The 22,118-nt window shown below is 49.3% G+C and overlaps 1 protein-coding gene across 8 annotated transcripts in view; it reads right to left on the bottom strand.

The window, feature by feature from the left end:
- LOC147629528 (uncharacterized) overlaps positions 1-22,118 on the bottom strand; it is a 126,814-nt gene that overhangs the window by 22,185 nt on the left and 82,511 nt on the right. For all 8 annotated transcript variants that reach the window (XM_086812792.1, XM_086812797.1, XM_086812799.1 and 5 more), the window contains one exon: positions 19,625-19,775. In XM_086812792.1, the coding sequence (XP_086668918.1) occupies positions 19,625-19,775 (151 nt within the window). The remainder of the gene's footprint in view (positions 1-19,624; positions 19,776-22,118) is intronic.

Raw genomic sequence — 22,118 nt, 5'->3', positions numbered from 1 at the left:
AGGAGTGGGCCTTGGTTTCGAGGAGCGTTTTGCAGCTAGCCTTCTGAGGGCCTGGGAGCATTTGAGGCCGTCACTCTTCCAGACTCCCCCGGGCACCGATGAGGAGCGCCTGAGGCAGCCATTGATCTAGAACCCCTTGATCCGACTTCCCAGTGGTCATATGGTTGGATCGCGATCTCATGTGTCGTGGGGCCCGTTGAGCTCCGGCCCAGCCCAGCCCTCCTTAGACGACTGGATATGTTTTCAGCAGCTGCCTCTAGAGGTTCAGGAGAGGAGACTCAGCGGGATGAGGGGCAGAGAGTTGATGAGGCAGGATATTGAGGCGGCCATCCCCCGGGAGTGGCGGACTCCAGTACAGGACCCTCCACCTCCACAGTGGATGGGCGTCTTTACTCGGCATGAGATCCTTCTAGCGGTCTGCGGCTCAGCAGAGAGAGTCGCCCCACTCACCTTCGAGGTGGGAGAGGGAGGCCAGCTTCAGAGGACCCGACTAGATTTGGATGAGTTCCAGGGTTGTATCTTTCAGAGGGTGCGGGTGGTCGGCTTTCATCAGAGACAGTGGCATGTAGACCCCTCACCGGCCTCGATAGGGGAGGACTATTCTTGGAGATTATGGGCTTGGGACAGCAGGCCTCTTATTCGCCTTCAGTGGGATCCAGGCGAGTGGCTTTGGCGAGATCCCTACTCGGCCCCTACCAGCCCAGGCACCCCCTTTTTTCAGTACACAGGGAGGCTGGGTCGGCGGATCTAGAGGCACAGGATAGCGGGCACCCCGGCGGCGGCCGAGCATTGGCGGCGACAGGGGCTCTCTCCTGCCTTTCTTAGGGACTTCTGGCAGCGCCTTTGGGCCAGCTTCCGGCCCCGGAAGGTGACGCTTTTTCTCTGGCTTACAGCGCATAGAGGACTGGCTGTGGGGGCTTGGCTAGCTTTTGGCAGACACCCAGCGTCCTGCCCGCGGTGCGGCCACGCACAGGAGTTGCAGCGGCACTGCTTATGGGATTGCCCACAGGCACAGCAGGTCTGGCAGCGCGCTCTCAGGATGGTTTTTGCAGGCTTGCCAGGTGAGATGATGGTGACGTGCGGTGCGGTGGCTTGGGCCACGGACAGCGGCCTGGCCCTTGGATACGAGGACGTCCTTGGCAGTGTGACCATCCAGGTCTCTGACAGGGCGATGGGGCGGTGGTTCCGACGCCAGACTTCTCTTCGGCAGTCTTCCAGGAGGGGGACGGGCACAGATGGGAGATGATCAGCAGCATGACGGCTTGGCACATATGGAGAGCCCGCCGATGCAGGGAGGCCATAGACCGCCAGGCGACTCCACCGGCGGAGGTCATACAGGCCCTCTGGGTGGACATCATTCACACCTTGAGAGGACACTGGGGGAAACTTCAGGGCGACTCGGATCGCATGAGAGATCGCCGCAAGGCGTTCCTCCGCACTTGGCAGCTTGGCCCTTTCCTCATCGCAAGGGGCGAGGATGTCACTTGGCACTACAGGCCTCCAGTTTGGCTCTTCTCACCTCCCGCATGTACTACTAGGTAGCCCCCCCCAGAGAGCGGCCAGCCACGGGGGTGGAGCTCCGGTGTTCATTGTGTTTATTATCCCTCCTTGTGAGGTGAGCTTTGTAGCCTTATGGCGTTTTCTCATTAACTAATAGAAGGATCGTTTTTCCAAAAAAAAAAAAAAGATGGGAATCAGTTTTCCGCCCTCAGCCACGCATAGTGGGAGGTACCAGAGGATTTGGAGGAGTGGCAATACTTTACAGGGAGGAGCTTCGTGGCAAAATACATGTGGTACATAAAGATGCAGATGCGAGGTACATGTGGGTCCGAATATGCAGAGAGGGGCTCCGCGAGCTATATGTGGCAGTATGCTACTTTCCCCCAGCCCACTCCAGGTTTGCATCATTAGGAGAGTCGCCCTATATACCACTATATGACGATATCCAGCACGGGAGACATATTACTATTGGGAGACTTTAATGCACGTACAGGCATAGAGCAGATAGAGTTGTATGATAGTCAAGAGGCTATGTACCGGGAGATCACGGCAAAGGATGTAGGGTTGCAGAGATCAGCACAGGATGAGGGAGAGATTACAGATTTTGGCAGGCATTTTCTCACACTCGGGAGTGCACATGGATTGGTCATATACAATTACTTATCGAGATGGCAAGGATCAGATGCTCTCACACACTGGAACTCTAAAGGGGGAGCGAGCAGAGTGGACTACTTGATGGGATCTCCTTCATTGATACCTGATGTGCGGGGTTTCACTATTTCCAGTAGGCCCATTGGCATAGCAGCCGATCATGCATACCTGAGTTTCACACTAGTAGGTAGATCCCGGAGAGATGGGCTAGCCATTCATCTACCTAGGCCCCCGAGATATCAGTTTACACGTTGTCGTGACATGGGCGGTGTCGCTGGGAAAGCGCGGGGCTTCTGGCTGTGAGAGTAGTTTCCAAAATCCCTTACAATCCAACTAATGTGCTCTGTAACCCTCGTACCTTAAACCTTCATCCCAAGAAATGTCCCAACAGCCTTGAAACAATACAACATGCTCATCCACAACTGATACCATGTAGTATAGATTCATCCAAAACAACACCCAAACATCATAGAAATATCATCGTGTATCACCATCATCCCATTTACCATATGTTCAACCCAAATCCTCAGTCATCTTTGCACTTGCTAAAAAAGATGTCTCAACAACCCTGAGACAGGGGACTCATACACGAGAAGAACAAAAACATAGACATGAAAGTGAACATCCACAAGTGGACTCAAGAAAATAGAACCTCAAACTTGCATCCTCATCATATCAGATACAATCTTCATTGAACCTGGAGCTTCATCTCCAGAGCTAAGCAAGTCCCAGATTACCCTTCGCATCTGAGTCCCAGAAGTTTTATCCAAGAGCATGCATGCCACCAAAACCTTCCAAGGGTCCTTGTAAAGCTCTTCTTGAATAAGGGCATGCACTGAAACAGGAGGAACCATGTTTTGTTCACAATATTCCGTTGGCCTAATTTCTTTACAGTTGTATTGAAGTAAGCACTTGTCCTCGCTATTTTAGCCGTTTTGTTTGGAAAGAGACCAGTGTCTGAACATAATACAGCCTCTTCAGCTGCGCCTCTGCAGACTCACGATCACCCGGCTCCCTTTCTTCACAAGGCAACTGTGTTTCTGTCTCTTGCGCTGGCAGCCCCTCTGTTCAGCTGATCACTATTGACGCCAGCTCCCACACTTATCTTGCAGCTGTGCCCAACCTTCTTTCCCAGGCGGTTCTCCTCATCCAAAGCTTCGTCTTGCAGCTGCCCCAGAGAGCTTTTCTCCTCTCTGTCACCAGCCACCACAGCGAACTGCTGGCACCTTGCTTCCCTTTCCTTTTTGTTTGCCAGAGGTGGCTCTCTAGCCCCAGTCAACAGTCTGCAATCGACTACAGCACCTCCAAGGCCGCTTCCCAGCAAGTCGCCTGCTTATTTCTCACCCCTCTGGTCCCTTGTTCCCCCAGAAGCATCGCCCCCTTCTTCGCCAGCTGCTGTAGACTCTGCAAGGCGATTCCTCTCTCTACCCGGCGGTCAAAACTTCAAGGCGGCCATCTTTTGTGTCCTGTATCTCTGCCAACTTCTCCTCGTGGTCGGCGCCTGCAGCACCTGGTGCATCACACACACAAAAACCCACAGCCAACTCCTTCGCCTCTGCATCTGCAGCTCTTCTGCAAGGTGATCATACCCTCTGGACCCTCGTTTTTTTTTCTGCAGACCCCCTCTGATAAGCACCGCTTGCCAATCTCTGGTTTTTTCTCTTCATTCCCGCGAGGAAGTCGGCGCCATACCACCCTTTTGCAGCTAAAATCGTGCTTTTCCCATTTTAAATTTCTTCACTGCGCCTACCATTCCACGCGTATTTTTTTCAAGTAATATTCATTAAAAATTAACTTCTCACACCATAGCCTTGCTAAGGTCTCCCACACCACATCAAGGTAGGCTTCATTCGGTAACCTTATTGCATATACGACCTTGCCATCTAAAGCATACGATCAAGACCACAACCATTATGTACCATAAAGTCCTCTGTCTCAGTGCTAATATCAACTCAACCATGTTAGGCACAGCTTATGAGCAATTCACCATCTCATGGAATCAATTAAGCAGTCGAACCACAAGCATAATCCAGTCCTATCAAGGCACAAGGTCTCTGCTAGCTCCAAAATTCTCCATAAGCATTAAAAAAAAATCCTCCACAATTCACACCACACTGTCAAAGGCTTCGAGACCTGGCTCAGCCTCAGCTCATCTTATTGAACCTTATCTACAATATGAACATATATACTCAGGCATCATATAATGACTCATCATGGCACTTAACCCCATGCATCTGGGTTTGCATTTAATAGCCTCACATGCATGGTTTCCCACCATAGACGTGCTGTGGCACGACATCCACCCCCTCTAAATCTGCACGTCCTCTGGTATGTGCCACACAGGTCCTGTATCTTAGCAATCACATCTGAATGGTTCTGCTTTCCCACCTGGATCAAATACCAATCGCTTTTGGCATATGTGCCATATCCTTTGCTCATATGAAGCCCTATCCTCACTTAGATTCCCTGCATATGCATAATTACCCTCATCATTCAAAGTGGGATGCTCTTCAAAATGATTTGCTTCAAAATTTTCCTCAGGCCATGTTTGAAGCCTTTGCACCACATATTGTATGGCCACACCAAGTAACAACTGCATTAACAGCATGGAACACACACTTGGTAACATCCCATCCAAATCTACCGTGCCCGGATCCAGCTCACCCACTGACAAACATTCATTCTTCTCATCCAAAGACGGAAAAGCATCAACACATACAAAGTTCAACAAGGCATCATCGAGAATAGCCTCCAGCTCTGGATCAATCTCATCACAATCATTTGGCTTACATAACACCTGCACATCCTCACTTGCAACCAACAGTTGACTAGCATCAAGCATAGAAGAGCCCAAAGCTGATGGGGATCTATTATATACCATGAAATCATCCAATGCATCATCTAGGATAGCATCCAATCCAGGATCAATCACATTGAAGCCATTATCATCTTGCAATCCCACATGTTGATTATCATGAACATTCATACCCCCATAGCTATATCCATTTGGTTGCTCATATGCAGCCTCATGAGGCTCTGTGACCACACTTTGCATATCCTGCATGTTATCTCCCAGTATTTCTTGATACCTGTCTGCAGATGGGCTTAGATTTATGGGTCCCTCACCCGAGTACCCTTGAATCTGTATGTCATTGAACCCTGTATGATTCAAAAAGACAGATTCAATTTCCCTCTCCAAATCATCATCATAAACAGGCTTCCAAGCTTGTTGCTCACAAATGTGGTTGCAAGGTAACCCTGACACTGATGACATAGCATCACCCTGTTTATTGTTGGAACACCCTGTTAGCATTCCAGAATAACCCAAATCCAAAGAACCTTGGCAACCAGCTTCAGAAGCAACATCACTGTTGGAATCACCCATATCACTCACCCCCTCTAAATCAATCACACATACTTGTGGCCCGTCTGCATATTCATGTACATCATCCTGCTTATAAGCATCATAACCAGATAAGAATGCAGTAATGATAGCATCTTCTTCTTGTCTTAGATCTTCAAACTCTGCAATCATGCTTTCAGCAAGAAGCATTGGTTCCTGCTGTTCTTCACACATATGATACGACACCTGAGGAATACCCTTCAAATGAGCACTTTCGTCATGAGAATCCTCAAGTTTACACAGCTTACATGCTTCACAGCCCAAGAGGAAACTATTAGCGATGTCCTCTTCCTCGTGTATTGGGTCTTGAGCACCTGTCCTGAAGCTCTCTGAATCAAGTGTCTCCTCAAGCATAGGCATACACACATCATTTGGTATGATCATAGGACCCTGTATGTCTGCACCCTCAAACAAGGAAGACAGATTATACTTGCAGAGTTCACCCATTGCATCTTTATGAGGCTGTAGCAAAGCATCCCTTTTGGCACTGTAAAGGCCTTGTTGCTCACTAATGGCTTTTTGCAGTCCCAATTTAGCATAAACAGCCTCCACAATCTCTGTATCAACCTTGAATAGCAATTGATTGTCCTCCATAAGACATGCATCTACAACCGCTTCTAAATTTGCTCGGATTGTTGCTGGAACACTATCACAGCTCACATTATACCTGGAACTCGCATAAATAAGTGCATCTGCAAAATCACTCCATCGTTTGGAGTGATACTCTGCTAGTTCCAGCACTTCATCTTTTAAATCAGGACTTACAAGGTATGCAAAAGATGCAATCATCATGTTTTCTGGAACCCCTTGATTCTTCATCTCTGTCTCGTAACACCTTAGATAGCTTTCTGGATCGAAACCTTCAAATATATTGACCCTGTTATATACCAATTGCACCGCATTTTCCACTGCTTCCTCCTGAATTTGCTTTTCTTCTTCAATCTTCCTGAACCGCTCTTCAAGCTCTTTCATCTCTGCATATAAATGCTCCATTTTGCTAGCCATCTCTACGTACTCTCACCCCAGCGGTTTCACGTCGGGTTCACCAAAGCTGTCGTGACGTGGGCGGTGTCGCTGGGAAAGCGCGGGGCTTCTGGCTGTGAGAGTAGCTTCCAAAATCCCTTACAATCCAACTAATGTGCTCTGTAACCCTCGTACCTTAAACCTTCATCCCAAGAAATGTCCCAACAGCCTTGAAACAATACAACATGCTCATCCACAACTGATACCATGTAGTATAGATTCATCCAAAACAACACCCAAACATCATAGAAATATCATCGTGTATCACCATCATCCCATTTACCATATGTTCAACCCAAATCCTCAGTCATCTTTGCACTTGCTAAAAAAGATGTCTCAACAACCCTGAGACAGGGGACTCATACACGAGAAGAACAAAAACATAGACATGAAAGTGAACATCCACAAGTGGACTCAAGAAAATAGAACCTCAAACTTGCATCCTCATCATATCAGATACAATCTTCATTGAACCTGGAGCTTCATCTCCAGAGCTAAGCAAGTCCCAGATTACCCTTCGCATCTGAGTCCCAGAAGTTTTATCCAAGAGCATGCATGCCACCAAAACCTTCCAAGGGTCCTTGTAAAGCTCTTCTTGAATAAGGGCATGCACTGAAACAGGAGGAACCATGTTTTGTTCACAATATTCCGTTGGCCTAATTTCTTTACAGTTGTATTGAAGTAAGCACTTGTCCTCGCTATTTTAGCCGTTTTGTTTGGAAAGAGACCAGTGTCTGAACATAATACAGCCTCTTCAGCTGCGCCTCTGCAGACTCACGATCACCCGGCTCCCTTTCTTCACAAGGCAACTGTGTTTCTGTCTCTTGTGCTGGCAGCCCCTCTGTTCAGCTGATCACTATTGACGCCAGCTCCCACACTTATCTTGCAGCTGTGCCCAACCTTCTTTCCCAGGCGGTTCTCCTCATCCAAAGCTTCGTCTTGCAGCTGCCCCAGAGAGCTTTTCTCCTCTCTGTCACCAGCCACCACAGCGAACTGCTGGCACCTTGCTTCCCTTTCCTTTTTGTTTGCCAGAGGTGGCTCTCTAGCCCCAGTCAACAGTCTGCAATCGACTACAGCACCTCCAAGGCCGCTTCCCAGCAAGTCGCCTGCTTATTTCTCACCCCTCTGGTCCCTTGTTCCCCCAGAAGCATCGCCCCCTTCTTCGCCAGCTGCTGTAGACTCTGCAAGGCGATTCCTCTCTCTACCCGGCGGTCAAAACTTCAAGGCGGCTATCTTTTGTGTCCTGTATCTCTGCCAACTTCTCCTCGTGGTCGGCGCCTGCAGCACCTGGTGCATCACACACACAAAAACCCACAGCCAACTCCTTCGCCTCTGCATCTGCAGCTCTTCTGCAAGGTGATCATACCCTCTGGACCCTCGTTTTTTTTTCTGCAGACCCCCTCTGATAAGCACCGCTTGCCAATCTCTGGTTTTTTCTCTTCATTCCTGCGAGGAAGTCGGCGCCATACCACCCTTTTGCAGCTAAAATCGTGCTTTTCCCATTTTAAATTTCTTCACTGCGCCTACCATTCCACGCGTATTTTTTTCAAGTAATATTCATTAAAAATTAACTTCTCACACCATAGCCTTGCTAAGGTCTCCCACACCACATCAAGGTAGGCTTCATTCGGTAACCTTATTGCATATACGACCTTGCCATCTAAAGCGTACGATCAAGACCACAACCATTATGTACCATAAAGTCCTCTGTCTCAGTGCTAATATCAACTCAACCATGTTAGGCACAGCTTATGAGCAATTCACCATCTCATGGAATCAATTAAGCAGTCGAACCACAAGCATAATCCAGTCCTATCAAGGCACAAGGTCTCTGCTAGCTCCAAAATTCTCCATAAGCATTAAAAAAAATCCTCCACAATTCACACCACACTGTCAAAGGCTTCGAGACCTGGCTCAGCCTCAGCTCATCTTATTGAACCTTATCTACAATATGAACATATATACTCAGGCATCATATAATGACTCATCATGGCACTTAACCCCATGCATCTGGGTTTGCATTTAATAGCCTCACATGCATGGTTTCCCACCATAGACGTGCTGTGGCACGACAACGTGAGACAGTTGGGGTTTATCGAGATGTAGTATCTGATGGCTTGTTCGCTTTAGACCCGCATAGCCCTCTGGACGAGATCACGAGAGGATTGGCATGTGTACTACATGCATCCGCCTCATATGCGTTTCCCTGCACTATGATCCCTTCCACCCACCCCCGCTGCACTGCCCCACAGAACAGTTGGTATGATGATGAGTGTCGTGGGACACGAGCACAGCTACAGCGTGAGATTGCCATTGGGTCTCACACGCATAGACAGGCCAGGATGATCTGTCGGCGCCTTGTGCGGAGGAAGAAAGGAGCCTATCTGGCTAAGCTAGAGGAGGACATCTACCAACTCTTCCTGGGGAAGGACAGCAGGAGGGCATGGAAGATGTTTCAGGATAGACAGCCTAATACTCCGATTACTACTCTCAAGGCAGCAACATAACTCTCTCTCTCTCTCTCTCCTCCCTGCCTGTGCGAAGGACTGCAGAGTGATTTGGAGGAATGGCCCCGAGTCTCCAAGAGAAACTCGAGGCCCTCGAGATGGCAATGAAGGCATTAATCAAGGAGAACAAGAAGACATCCGATTCCAACCTCAATGAGGTGGAAAACAAACTACACAAGCACATCATAGCTCTCGAAGCACGGGTCACGAACCTCGAACAAGAGAACACGGCACTCAAGGAGGAGGTGAGTGCATTGAAAGTGGAAATGGTAGCCATCAAGAATGCTGAGAAGGAAGAAGGGGAGATCAATGACAACACTCTCACGGCCATCAAAGAAGAGATCTCCAAGGAGATCACAAAGGACATGGAGGGAAAGCTCGAAGCCAAGCAGTCAGGATGGGTCGAGGTGGTGAAGAAGAACATCCGTAAAGAAGTGAGGGAGGAAACTCAAAGGGAAGAAAACCAAATCATTCACACCACCATTGAGGAGGAGAAGATGAGGCATGCCCGCCGCCTCAACATTCGAGTCACAGGTATAGCCGAGACACCCGACTCCACTCCCGAGAAAGATGGACAGCTTCTATGCATGAAGCTCGGCTACAAGGAAGAGCACCCTCTCCCCTTCACCAAAGCATGGAGAGCCGGGAAAGACTCAACACGCAAGCGAGCCCTCATCCTACAGTTTGCAGGAGAGACGGAGAGGGTCACCTTCATGAGGAAGAGGGTCATACTACAGAGTTTAGAGGGAGCTCCTATTTTCTTGGATGATGATCTCACGAGGATGCAGCTTGAGCATAGGAGAACTTGCATGCCACGAGTCTTACATGCGAGGAGAGAAGGCAAGAAGGCCTTCTATCGAGATGGTCGGGTCATCATTGATGGCCGGCCCATGGATTAGCGGTTTGGGGCCTATGGGACACAGACCAGGCCACTGACAGAGATACACATAGCAGTATGGAACTGTAATGGTTCACTATGGGTGCAGCCTGGACGACTGGAGCATGTTATGGTGGGGAGAGACATCATACTTCTGACAGAGACACATCAGAGCCCAGAGAGAGGGCTACCTCGAGTAGAGGGATTCCAGTGGGAGTCAGCATACAGGAGGACCACACGCCAGGGTACCTCGAGAGGGTCGGGGGGAGTAGCAGTCCTATTCAGACGGGAGCTACAGGGGAGACTGAGAGTGGTAGCACAGGATCCAGAGGCCAGATACATGTGGATCAGCTTACAGCTCTCACAGGACAGGGTTATATACATAGCTCTATGTTACTTTTCTCCATCAGGATCCTCCTACGTCATTACAGAGGACATGCCACAGGAGGAGGAGATAGGAGCCTCGCCATACACTTGTCTGTCAGAGGAGATTATGCATTATTCTACACTAGGGGAAGTATTTCTTACGGGCGACTTCAATGCCCACACACAGAGCAGACAGTGTGAGGTGTATGACTATGATGACATGGAGATCCTCCACCCTGTGGATCCAGAGGAGATAGGGGCTAGTCGGGCATCAGAGGACACTGGACCAGACAGAGGGCATTATGGGGACCACTTACTAGAGTTGGGAGCCAGGCATCGTCTCGTTATTTATAACGGGATGCTACAGTGGCCGGGATCAGGAGGGCTGACATGCTTCCCACATGGGGGTCATACACGGACCGGAGGCACGGTGGTAGACTACATTATGGGGTCTTTGGAGGCATCACAGCTTGTCACCTCATTCTCCATTCCACCTCGTCCTATTGGAGCAGATCATACATACTTGGCATTTTCACTAACCGGATCACCAGTATCACCAGCCCCCCACATACCGACGCCACACACTACCATCTACTTCACACATGACATGGCAGACATATACACTGGTAGAGTAGAGGATGGACTCCTACTCATGGATCCCCTGGCATCTATGGATACCATTACAGCCCAGCTCGCATCACTCCTACACACGGCTGCATTACAGAGCTTCCCACATCGTGTACACTCAGGAGAGCCTGCGAGACCTGGGACTATGCCCCAGAACAGATGGTATGATGACGAGTGCAGAGCCCTATACTCACGACTCCGCATACAGAGAGCCTTGGGAGCCATCACAGAGCAGGAGTCGAGGAGAGAGATGAGGAGACTTACTCGCCGCAAAAGGCGGGCCTTCGCAGAGATACAGGAGCTAGAGATCTTTCATTTCTTCATGAGTAGAGATAGCCCTGTCTCATGGCGGCACTTCAGAGAGCCCCGGACCCCGACGCCTATTGCAGACCCACAGACATGGCACACATATGCAGAGGGTCTATACCATGCCCCACAGCAGCCACCTATACCTCAGCCACAGGAGCCTCGACCTACTACAGCTAGCTTCTTTACCCACTCGATGGTACAGGAAGCTATCCGCCGCCTACAGCATGGACGGGCCGCCGACCATATGGGCCTGCAGGGTGAGCATCTCATATATGCAGTAGATTCTTTAGCTCCTTTTCTTGCACACCTGTTTAACAGGGCACTAGCAGAGGGTTTGCCTGCGGAGTGGACGATGCACACCATTGTGCCGATTCACAAAACAGGGGATATGCTCGATCCGAGCAACTACAGGACGGTTATGGTTGGCCACGTGCTAGCCAAACTCTATGGTGCAGTGCTGGAGCAGGAGCTTAGCTTATATGCTGAGCGAGCAGGTTTACGCTCATCAGGGCAGGCAGGCTTCAGGAGAGCTTTCTCTACCACTGACCATGTATTCACTTTGAGATGTATGATTGATCAGGCCAGAGTGAGGAAGAGAAAGCTCTATTGCTGCTTTGTGGATTTCCGCAAGGCATTTGACACAGTACCACGAGAGAGGCTCTTTCAGCGCCTGCAGTCTCTTGGCATACCAGCAGATATGACATGGGGCATCTATGCATTATATGAGCAGGTTTTTGGGCGAGTCAGATGTCCAGGAGGTATGTCCGAGACTATTGCTAGCACCATTGGTGTGAAGCAAGGATGCCCACTTTCCCCCACGCTATTTGGGTTATACATTGATGAGGTGGCTGACTTCATTACACGGGGAGGCGGAGCTGGAGTGGATTTAGCAGGTACCTCAGTACATATTATGCTCTATGCTGATGATATTGTATTAGTGTCTGAGTCCCCAGGTGGTCTACAGCAGCATCTACATGCACTCCATGATTTCTGCACGCAGAGGGGTCTTACTGTGAACCTTGGGAAAACCAAGGTTATGGTCTTTCATACATCGAGACAGGGCAGGAGTCAGCTGACATTCACTCTCGCAGGATGCCAGGTGGAGGTGGTGACATCATACGTGTACCTAGGGGTTACCTTCTCTGCAGCAGCCACACGCTTTACCATGGGTTCAGCAGCCAGAGCTAGATTGACACGGGGATATGCAGCATTGGCTATGCTAGAGAGACAGTGCCACCAGGCGCATTTTCAGGAGCCCCGGACGAAGGGGTGGCTATTTGACACATTAGTCACACCGGCATTGATGTATGGAGCAGCAGTATGGGCGCCAGGCCTTGCTACTCATTGGTGGACACAGATAGAGAGACCACAGGCCCTCATGATGGCACGCATGATACGCAGCAAACCGTCAGTACCTCATGACATTATCCGAGCAGAGTTTGCTGCGCCTGCTATGATGGTAGAGGCCATATTTCAGACTATATGCCTGCTAGACAGATTCAGAGAGATGCCACATGACAGATTATCATACAGAGCTTTTCAGGCATCTAGACAGTTGGCTGAGGCAGGAGACAGAGGATCATGGTATGCACAGGTCACACATTGGTTCTCACAGCATGGCCTAGACATGGATCATCTACCACCATTCCAGTATGACAGGGATGCACCACATATCCGTCTCTCTCATAGTGAGAGGAACAGAGTATTGAGACAGGATCTATGGCAGCTCTATACACGAGAGACATGGATATCGCCTACACAGCCTCTTCCACCGAAGATGCTATACTACAGAGATCACTTCATGAGTATCACTGATGATGGATTTATAGAGAGGCCTAGATACATGGAGGGCTTTTTACCACACGGCTCCCGAGTGGCTATTGGTCAGCTCAGAGTTTCATCACACCGATTGGAGATTGAGACTGGCAGAGCAGCACGGATCCCCCGAGAGGAGAGGGTATGCAGATTGTGCAGAGAGGAGGTGGAGAGTGAGGAGCATTATGTATGCAGATGCAGAGCATATACAGCCATCAGAGAGAGATATCCCATTTTATTCAGAGAGCCACATTCCCTACGCCAGATCTTTGAGACAGCAGACCAGCGCATACTAGGGAGATACATTCTAGACATACAGCGCCACAGAGAGACATTATTACAGGCTCAGACAGCTCCAGAGGGGGGGCGACAGACACAGATTACTACATTTTTCCAGAGATCCATACCCCTCCCAGCCCCTACACGGCAGGGGATTACTCTCCAGAGAGCAGAGACACTTAGAGCCCGCAGGAGACAGAGGACACCTGGCTTTCGGACACCACGCCTATACCAGAGAGAGATGACAGAGATCAGAGCTCAGTTTCACAGAGAGGGTGCGGAGCGACTGGCTCGCTTCAGAGCACACCCAGGCATGTTCTTCAGGGAGCTGTGGACACCCCCTTCACTGATGTATACCATTTTATACCCCCAGTATGGTACAGGATGGAGCTAGCTAGGTTGCATATCATGATTGTATACTCCATGCATATAGCTTTGCATTCTCCTAGTAATAGAGCTCCATCCCCTGCACACCCAGATTCAGCTTTTTTATTCAGTACTTTTTCATTTTGTTGGGATGACAGAGGATACCCCATACAGGTACTCCGATTTGTCTCATAGGCCGAGTTCGGTCTTTTGGAAGACGTTAATAAAATCTTTCTTTCTTTCTTTCTTTCTCCCCCCCGCCCCCCGCCCCCCACCCCCTCCTCCGGCCTTCCTTTCCGCCCTTTCTCTCGTTTCTCTCTTCTCTCCTACTCCCCCCCCCCTTCCTTCTTCCCGGATCCCCACCTTCCTTCTTCCTGGATCCCCACCTTTCCTCCTCCGCAACTTTTTCTCCCCGAATCTCTTCCCTCTCCCTCTTCCCACAGGTAGATATTTCAGGTTCTTCGGGGCATTTGCATCTCGGCACGTCTCGGCACTTTTTGGTCTTCACCTTCAAGAGGACTGCATGGCAGCTACTCCGTCAACCCCGACCGAGGCCGCCATTGCTTGCTTATCTTTTTCCGAAGTGGACCTTAAGATCCTTGGCTACGACTGTTGCAGCATTAGAGGCCACCACCCACCTTGCAAAATTGTTGGTAGCCCCCTTGCCAAGCGGGGCGACCCCATCATTCAATAAGTGGAGTATTCAAGCCTTCCACGCCATTGCTTCATTTGCAGGCAGATGGGACATCTAGCCATAGCTTTCTCTCGGCATCAATCGAGAGCGCCCCACAACCCCTCCCCCCCCCCCCAACAAAATTTCCCGTTCAGATCCTCACGAGGGGGTAGAGAGAAAGGCAAGTTCTCAAGCAGCGGAGCACCAGGTCCCGACCGCGGCACAACCCAACTGCCGGAGAGTGGTGGACGGTTGGCCCGCGCCTGGGCCATCAGCCAACCACTAGAGCCTAGCGCCGCTGCCATGCGCGCTAGGCTGGCAAAGAAAAAGAGGATTCAGTTCTGTTGTTAGAGAACCGTTTTGAGCACTTATCACAGGCGATGGGCCCCTGTCCCAGCAGTCTTCCTCTCTCGTGGATCTCTCCCAGGAGCGCCCCTCTCCAGCCTCTCCGACCCCCCCCTCTCCTCCATCCTCGTCCCCGACTCTTCCCGCAACAGTTTCTTCTGCCCCCTCCTCATCAGAGCCCGCCCTCCCCCCTCCCTCCACATCTCCAGAGCACTCCCATCGACCCCTGGCAGCCCCTGACCCAGAGCGGTGGCAGCCGGCAAGTTCCATTTGCTGCTTGATTCACCGTTTCTCTGAGCCGGTTGAGATGACCATTGCCGCTTCCCTAGTGAGGACTCTCCCGCCAGAGTCCCCAGGTGGGCCCCCAGGAGCTTGGGACTGCCTGTCGACTATAGTTTCTTCCGATGTCTTCCAGTGGAAGGGACAGATATGTTTGACGAGACAATAGCCCCTATTCGGATATGTGTGGTTTTTCACCACTCTAGACCCTCTACGCCAGAGAATGGCGCAATGATCTTCTCTTTCCCTTTGAGTGCAGCCTCGCGGACAAAGTGGGACTCAAAGTCGGTGGCTACCGCCATCCAGGGACACGCAATTGAGCTCTCCCATCATCTTCATGATCTTCGCATGACTGACGTACTCACCCATCTATGGCCATTGGCCAGGATGGAGCTTGGAGGCTCAGACCATAGAGACCGATTCGGGGAGATGGTGTCCTCTTGCCTAGAGGTGCTGCTTTTTGTGTTCATGCATATTTCAGTCACAGTACCTCTCCCCCCTTCTTACAGGTACCTCCATTGTGATCGATCGAGTTCAAAGTATGCACACTCAGACAGAGTGGCGTCACATGGAGGACAAGATCCGCGCCCCGCTTGTTCTACCTCACACAGAGATTGATATGTAGATAGTCTCATGGAACATTCAAGGTTTAGGTGGGCCTCAATGCTTTCAAAGACGAGGCGTCCTCAGAGGTGAGCTTCAGAAAGCTACAGAGCCCCCAAGACTCAAGAGGGAGGTGAGGATAGGTTGAGGCCCAAGTGACAAGAGGGGCAAAAGGGGCTAAAGGGGCAAGAGACTAGAGTGGCAAGAGGGGCAAAAGGCCCAAAAGGAGGGACAAGAGGGCCACTATGGCCCTTGTGACTATGGGCCAAAGGCCTTGAACTATGGCCCAAAAAGGTCCCCAAGAGGACGTCTTCCAGCTGCCCAACGGTCACTTGACCGTCCCCCCAAGATCCGTCCCCCACACCGTCTTGCCCAGATCCGTCCATGTCCCCCCATCCCTTGTGAGGGACGCCTCTAGGGGGGACGTCTGACCGTCCCCATTCCTACCACGTCCCGAAACAACATCCCCACGTCCCATCCTCCTCCCGTCCCCTACGTCCCCTGTGACTATGCTGTGGATTGAGAGTCAGCTTGCTTCCGCCCGCACAGAGATCAGATCCATAGAGGAGAGGAGGGTGGAGTACAGGTATCATGCTAGCGCTTCATTTTGGACCCAGGCCGACGAGAGAGTCACAGGGGATTTCTTTGAGATAGCCCGCCCCCACACGAGGAGAGACAGCATTCGCATGTTGCGTGGCCAAGATGGAGCTATTGTTTCTAATCCTCCCCATGTGAGAGCCATCACCATTGATTTTTTCCGATCTCTTCTCACTGGTGCCCCATTATCCCTAGAGGTGGTGGACACACACGAGAGGGTCTGGCGGCACACGAGAGAGGTGGTTCTCCCCTCTCTTCGGTCCTTCTTATTAACTCCATTTACTGCGGAGGAGTTACTCGAGGCGTTGACGGCACTACCCAGGGGCAAATGCCCGGGGGCGCACGGGCTTCCAGTCTCTTCCTTTCTTCATCACTAGGACCTCATTCAAGGCAGCCTTCAAGTTGCCTTCAATGAGATTATGCTCACAGGTGCCATGGCAGAGAGGCTCTCAGCAAGTTTGATACATTTGATTCCTAAGGAGGGTGGTGAAAAATTGGAGATCCGGTAGTGGAGACCCATCATTCTTCAAGGGACCGCCTATAAGATCTTGGCCAAGGCCATCAGCAAGAGACTTCAGCCTTTCCTCGCTGACTTGATTCATGACACTCAGACTGGCATCGGAGCATCTTGGAAAACATCTTCACCTTCTGGGAGGCGACAGCATCGGCCAAGATGGGATTCCCCGTGGAGTGGATTTGTGGAGTTTCAAGACTCTACTTAGCCTTGCACAACCAGGTTCTCATTCAGGGAGCCCGTGGCGAGATAGATTCCCCCTTTCCCGCTTGGTATGGCAGGGCTGTTCTCTGGCACCTTACCTCTTCCTATTCGTTGTTGAGGTTCATACTAGAGCTTCATACTTGACACTCGTTGTCATGCCTATGCTAAAACCCTCAACTTGCTTGTCCACCAAAGTCAGGACAAAACGGGCATGCCGAGCGGCCTATTCTGTTACCACCTCCTCCGTGCTGCCGCTGCTGTCAAACAAGACGACGACTCTTTGGCCACCTATGCCTATGCTAAAACCCTCAACTTGCTTGTCCACCAAAGTTAGGACAAAATGGGCACGCCGAGCGGCCTGTTCCGTGACCACGTCCTCCGTGCTGCCGCTGTCAAACAAGATGACGACTCTCTGGCCACCTATGTAGCCACAAAGGTCTTGAGCAATTCGTTGCGTTCGTACTCCTAGTCATAGGTGCCCTTCTGCTTATCTTCGAGCTCCCGGCTAATGCTTTCTCCAATTGAAGCATTGGGATTCGAAGAACTAGGGACAACCACTAGGGTCTGTGTGGGAGCTCGGCTCACCACATAAGCTGTGGAGGCTGAGGCGGTGGTCTGGAGCGGTAGTCTTCTTAGGACACTCTTGAGAAGTGTGTCCTTTTGTATGACAAAAGAAACACCTACCCTCCTTGTACTGAGCAATCTCCTCAGCACTCAATTTGCCACCTATCTTGCCTGCCTCTGCTTTCGAGTCTGGAGTAAGCTTGGCCGCATTGGTCGAGTTCTTCGAGCTAGAGGCTCCCGTGCTTTGTCCCGAGGAAGACCCCGTCTAGTTCTAGCCTTTTCCCCCGAGGTGGTAACCCTAGATGCGCTCCGAAGAATCCAAAAAAGAAAACATTGCAAATGTTACGATGCTATAATTTTGGTGAATTTTTTAATAATGGTCTATGTTCATGGGGTTTGATACTATGGTGCTATGATTTTGCTACTTCATGGGCTCTTACAAGGTGTATGACTAGTTTATATCAATGGTTTAAGGGTATTGTAAGCTTGGGTTTTCCTTGGTGTATAGGGTTTGGATTGGGATGGCCTTTTGAGTGGTTTCAGCAGGGTTTGATGCTGGTGATCCTGTGTTTGGGGTCTATGGTGTGGTCTTATTGCAAATGATGGTGCCCTGTGCTTTTGGGTTTGGACCGAAGGTGAACCAACCGTCCTTCGAGGGACAGGAGTCACTCCGAAAGGGGTGGTCCACCGGAGTCTAAAAACCAACCACACGAGTGAGAAAAAATTTCTCGTTTCTTGTTGAATCTTTACACTTGCAGTAGGCCCTGATACCACTATAACATGCAGAAGCTTCGGGGGGAGATCATTAACTTCAATGCTCAGAAATCAGCACACTTGCTGTGACGAAATTAACGCACAAAACTGAATGTAGATGTGCAGAAAAATAGAGAGAGAAAGAAAGAAAGAAAGAAAGATTTTATTAACGTCTTCCAAAAGACCGAACTCGGCCTATGAGACAAATCAGTGTACCTGTGTGGGGTATCCTCTGTCATCCCAACAAAATGAAAAAGTACTGAAGGGGGAGGTGATGGAGCTCTACTACTAGGAGAATGCAAAGCTATACGCATGGAGTATACAATCATGATATGCAACCTAGCTAGCTCCATCCTGTACCATACTGGGGTATAGAATGGAATACATCAATGAAGGGGGTGTCCACAGCTCCCTGAAGAACATGCCTGGGTCTGCTCTGAAGCGAGCCAGTCGCTCCGCACCCTCTCTCTGAAACTGAGCTCTGATCTCTGTCATCTCTCTCTGGTACAGGCGTGGTGTCCGAAAGGCAGGTGTCCTTTGTCTCCTGCAGGCTCTGAGTGTCTCTGCTCTCTGGAGAGTAATTCCCTGCTGTGTAGGGGCTGGGAGGGGTGGATCTCTGGAAAATGTAGTAATCTGTGTCTGTCGTCCCCCCTCTGGAGCTGTCTGAGCCTGTAATGATGTCTCTCTGTGACGCTGTATGTCTAGAATGAATCTCCCCAGTATGCGCTGGTCTGCTGCCTCAAAGATCTGGCGTAGGGAATGTGGCTCTCTGAATAAAATGGGATCTCTCTCTCTAAAGGCTGTATATGCTCTGCATCTGCATACATAATGCTCCTCACTCTCCACCTCTCTGCATAATCTGCATACCCTCTCCTCTCGGGGGATCCGTGCTGCTCTACCAGTCTCGATCTCCAATCGATGTGACGAGACTCTAAGCTGACCAATAGCTACTCGGGAGCCGTGTGGTCAAAGGAAGTAACCATGCCAGGAGCTCCTATCTTGTCAAGGTGAATTTCCACTAAGGCAAAGATGTTAATAAAAAACATCAATAGACCTATACTGGCTTTGGTTCACTTGGCTACTTGTGTTTGGCATTTCACTTTACTGTCTTGCTGTAGCTGAGGTATTTCTGTTGGGCAGCACAGAAGTGATATAACATGCTTTGCATGCAGAATTTGAGCATCATTCAGACTTTGAACACTAAAACACTGGGCTTGACCAGTTTGCTGCATTTTAAAATCATTATATAAATCTATACAAGATTGAAATATATCAAAGCTTACAAATCAAGACAATAATTGCACTATTTAATAGCAATCCAACACAAAGAAAAGAAAACACTAGAGTTTTTTGCAAAGAAAACCATTACCTTTGAATGCATTCAAAAGAGTTTCATTTAGGACCTGCTCCTCCGTTTGATACTGTTTTAGACTAGCATTTGCACTTTCCAGTTTCAACTTTAAGCCTATTATATCTTTTCCCGTCTCACTTTCCAGTGCAAGGAAATTCTCTGTAAGACTCTGTAAAAGGAGAAAGAAACTAAGCATATTAAAACCGCAATTGCAGCATTGCAATACAGACCTAGAGCCCTGTGCCATGCACATGTAAGAAGAAACCCCAATACAATTTGAGAGAATTACATCATATCCTATTGAAATCCCTCCAGAGGTCTTGCAGAATGTCTCCATCAACCTGCAAATAGACAGGTTCTCCTCCTTGCCATCTAGATAACACCCTCCCACCCCGCGTGTACCAACAGCTCCTTAATCATAGACACCAGATTCCTTGAGGACCTGAGCTCATGCAATGAAAGCACTCCTGAGATCATGAAAAAGGCATCCACCAAGCAGCAAAGAGAAAGATATTCCATCATGGATGTAGGTCAAGCACGCTGGTGAAATTTCACTGTTTATACCTGTTGCACCTTCCCTGCCACCTGATGTGTCAAAAGAAGGTAGCACTCCACCGTAGAATGTCACACTGCAAATGCTCCCTCAATGCCTATGATGGCACAGACTGAGTGTTGGGAGCCATTCTGCATATTATATCCTGGCGGCACCCAACCTGCAAAATGAGTGCTCCTCCACCCATTCTGTACTCCATCCAGCAGCTTTCTGTACTTATGGGCACCTAGAGCTCTTGAAGACCCCTATCTTGAGTCCTAGATCAAGACAATATTGTGCATCAACAAGCAAAGAGCTGAAATACAGCTGCTCCGAATGTCCAACATTCTTGTGCTATGTCTTCAGTGTGAACATTCTCTACGAGTGTATGCGTGTGAACACTTTTAAAGGTGCATGTGTGCAAGTGTGTGAGAACAAGGGCTTATAGGCACAAAAGTGTTTGTAGGCAATGATGTCACTCTAGTATAGGCAAGTGTCACTGCCCCAATGAGAGTAGTGTTGAGAAGGACATGGCATTTTGCCTATAAAAGCATTGTACCTTGTGAACTTCATATCAATCAATACAAGCATCACATTGTACTGTGCAATCATCTGATTTAAGTTTGTTACATCACACACTCCCTCTCTATTCTGCACATACACCATGGAGGTCTATCATCCTTCATAGCTCTCCTTTGTCCACAAACTTTTTTTAAAAAATCCTTGATTTATTTACAAGTGGGAAACCTCTAAGCGAGGAAAACCCAGAAAAAGAAGAGTAACTATAGGCTTCACTACCTAGAAGCAATCAAAGTAAATCCTATAAGCATCAAGAGTGATGTCCCCAGCATCATAAGCAAAATGAAGCGCGTGACCAAGCGAGAACTTGAAGTAATGGAAGGGAACAATGTCATTGGCTTGGAACATGAGGTTGTTCCGAACATGCCATATGGTCCAAAAGACCCAGAATCGGACCCAGCTGAAAAATACAGCAAACTGAGACTGTGATGCTTGTAACACCCCAAAAAGCCAAAACCATCTGTGAAAAATGCCCGAAGGGAAACGAAGGCGAAGAGCAGTCGAGACCCGGCGAATGAACGATCTGGAGCATACGCAACCCCATAGTAAATGTGGGACAGTCTCCTCAGTAGCTTTACATCGGACACAACGTGAAGGCGCAATATGACGTGCATGTAACAAGCTACCAACAGGAAGAGCACCAACCAAACAGCGCCACAAGAACAGGCGTTCTTTGAGAGGTAGATGACTTTTCCAAATGCGAAACAATGTACGTTTCCACCACATTGAAGATTTGGAGAGAGACCATAGCTGATTACCATGTCTGACTATCCCTGCATCCGATTGCAAGAGGGCATAAACTGTCCCAGCTGAAATACATTTCATAGCAGTGGTTCCAAGATTCCAATCAGATAGACGAGAATCCACATTCAAGCGAGGTAAAGGAGAAATATCAGCAATCATCCGCTGAATTTCTGTCCAAAGATGAGAATAATGGGATCCCAATTGAAAACGATCCGCCGCAACAGAGAAGGAAAGAACCTGACCAGTGTCATCCACCACCTGATGTATCTGACATATTCCTTTTTGAGATAGAAAATATGCCTGACGAGGTGAACGGTCAACCAAAGTGGAAGAAAATACACGACTCCAATGCAAACTCTCTAGCCGCAGGGAATTGCCCATCAAAGATCGGGAACCATGCCATATCATATGTGAAGTAACTTCCTTCCAATCAATAATGAGAGAAGAAGTGAAAGGACATCCCGGAATGTGTCCTTCAAGTTTTCCACATATAAGAACCTTTGTCCACAAACAAGAAGCCCATTCTTTACTTGGGCTTCTTGCAATTAGAAACCCCTTTTTCTGCATTTTTGAAAGACAAATTTTGTCAATTTTCGGGCAGCTTTTCTCTACAAACATTTGCTGTGTACTACAGATCAAAAAAAGCCATTGACACGT

This window comes from Cibotium barometz, chromosome 18 (assembly GCF_041138505.1).
Source record: "Cibotium barometz isolate CiBa-2024 chromosome 18, ASM4113850v1, whole genome shotgun sequence".
In the NCBI taxonomy this organism is placed as follows: Eukaryota; Viridiplantae; Streptophyta; class Polypodiopsida; order Cyatheales; family Cibotiaceae; genus Cibotium; species Cibotium barometz.
Note: the sequence above shows the minus strand (reverse complement) of the source record. Positions and strands in the feature narration are given on the sequence as shown.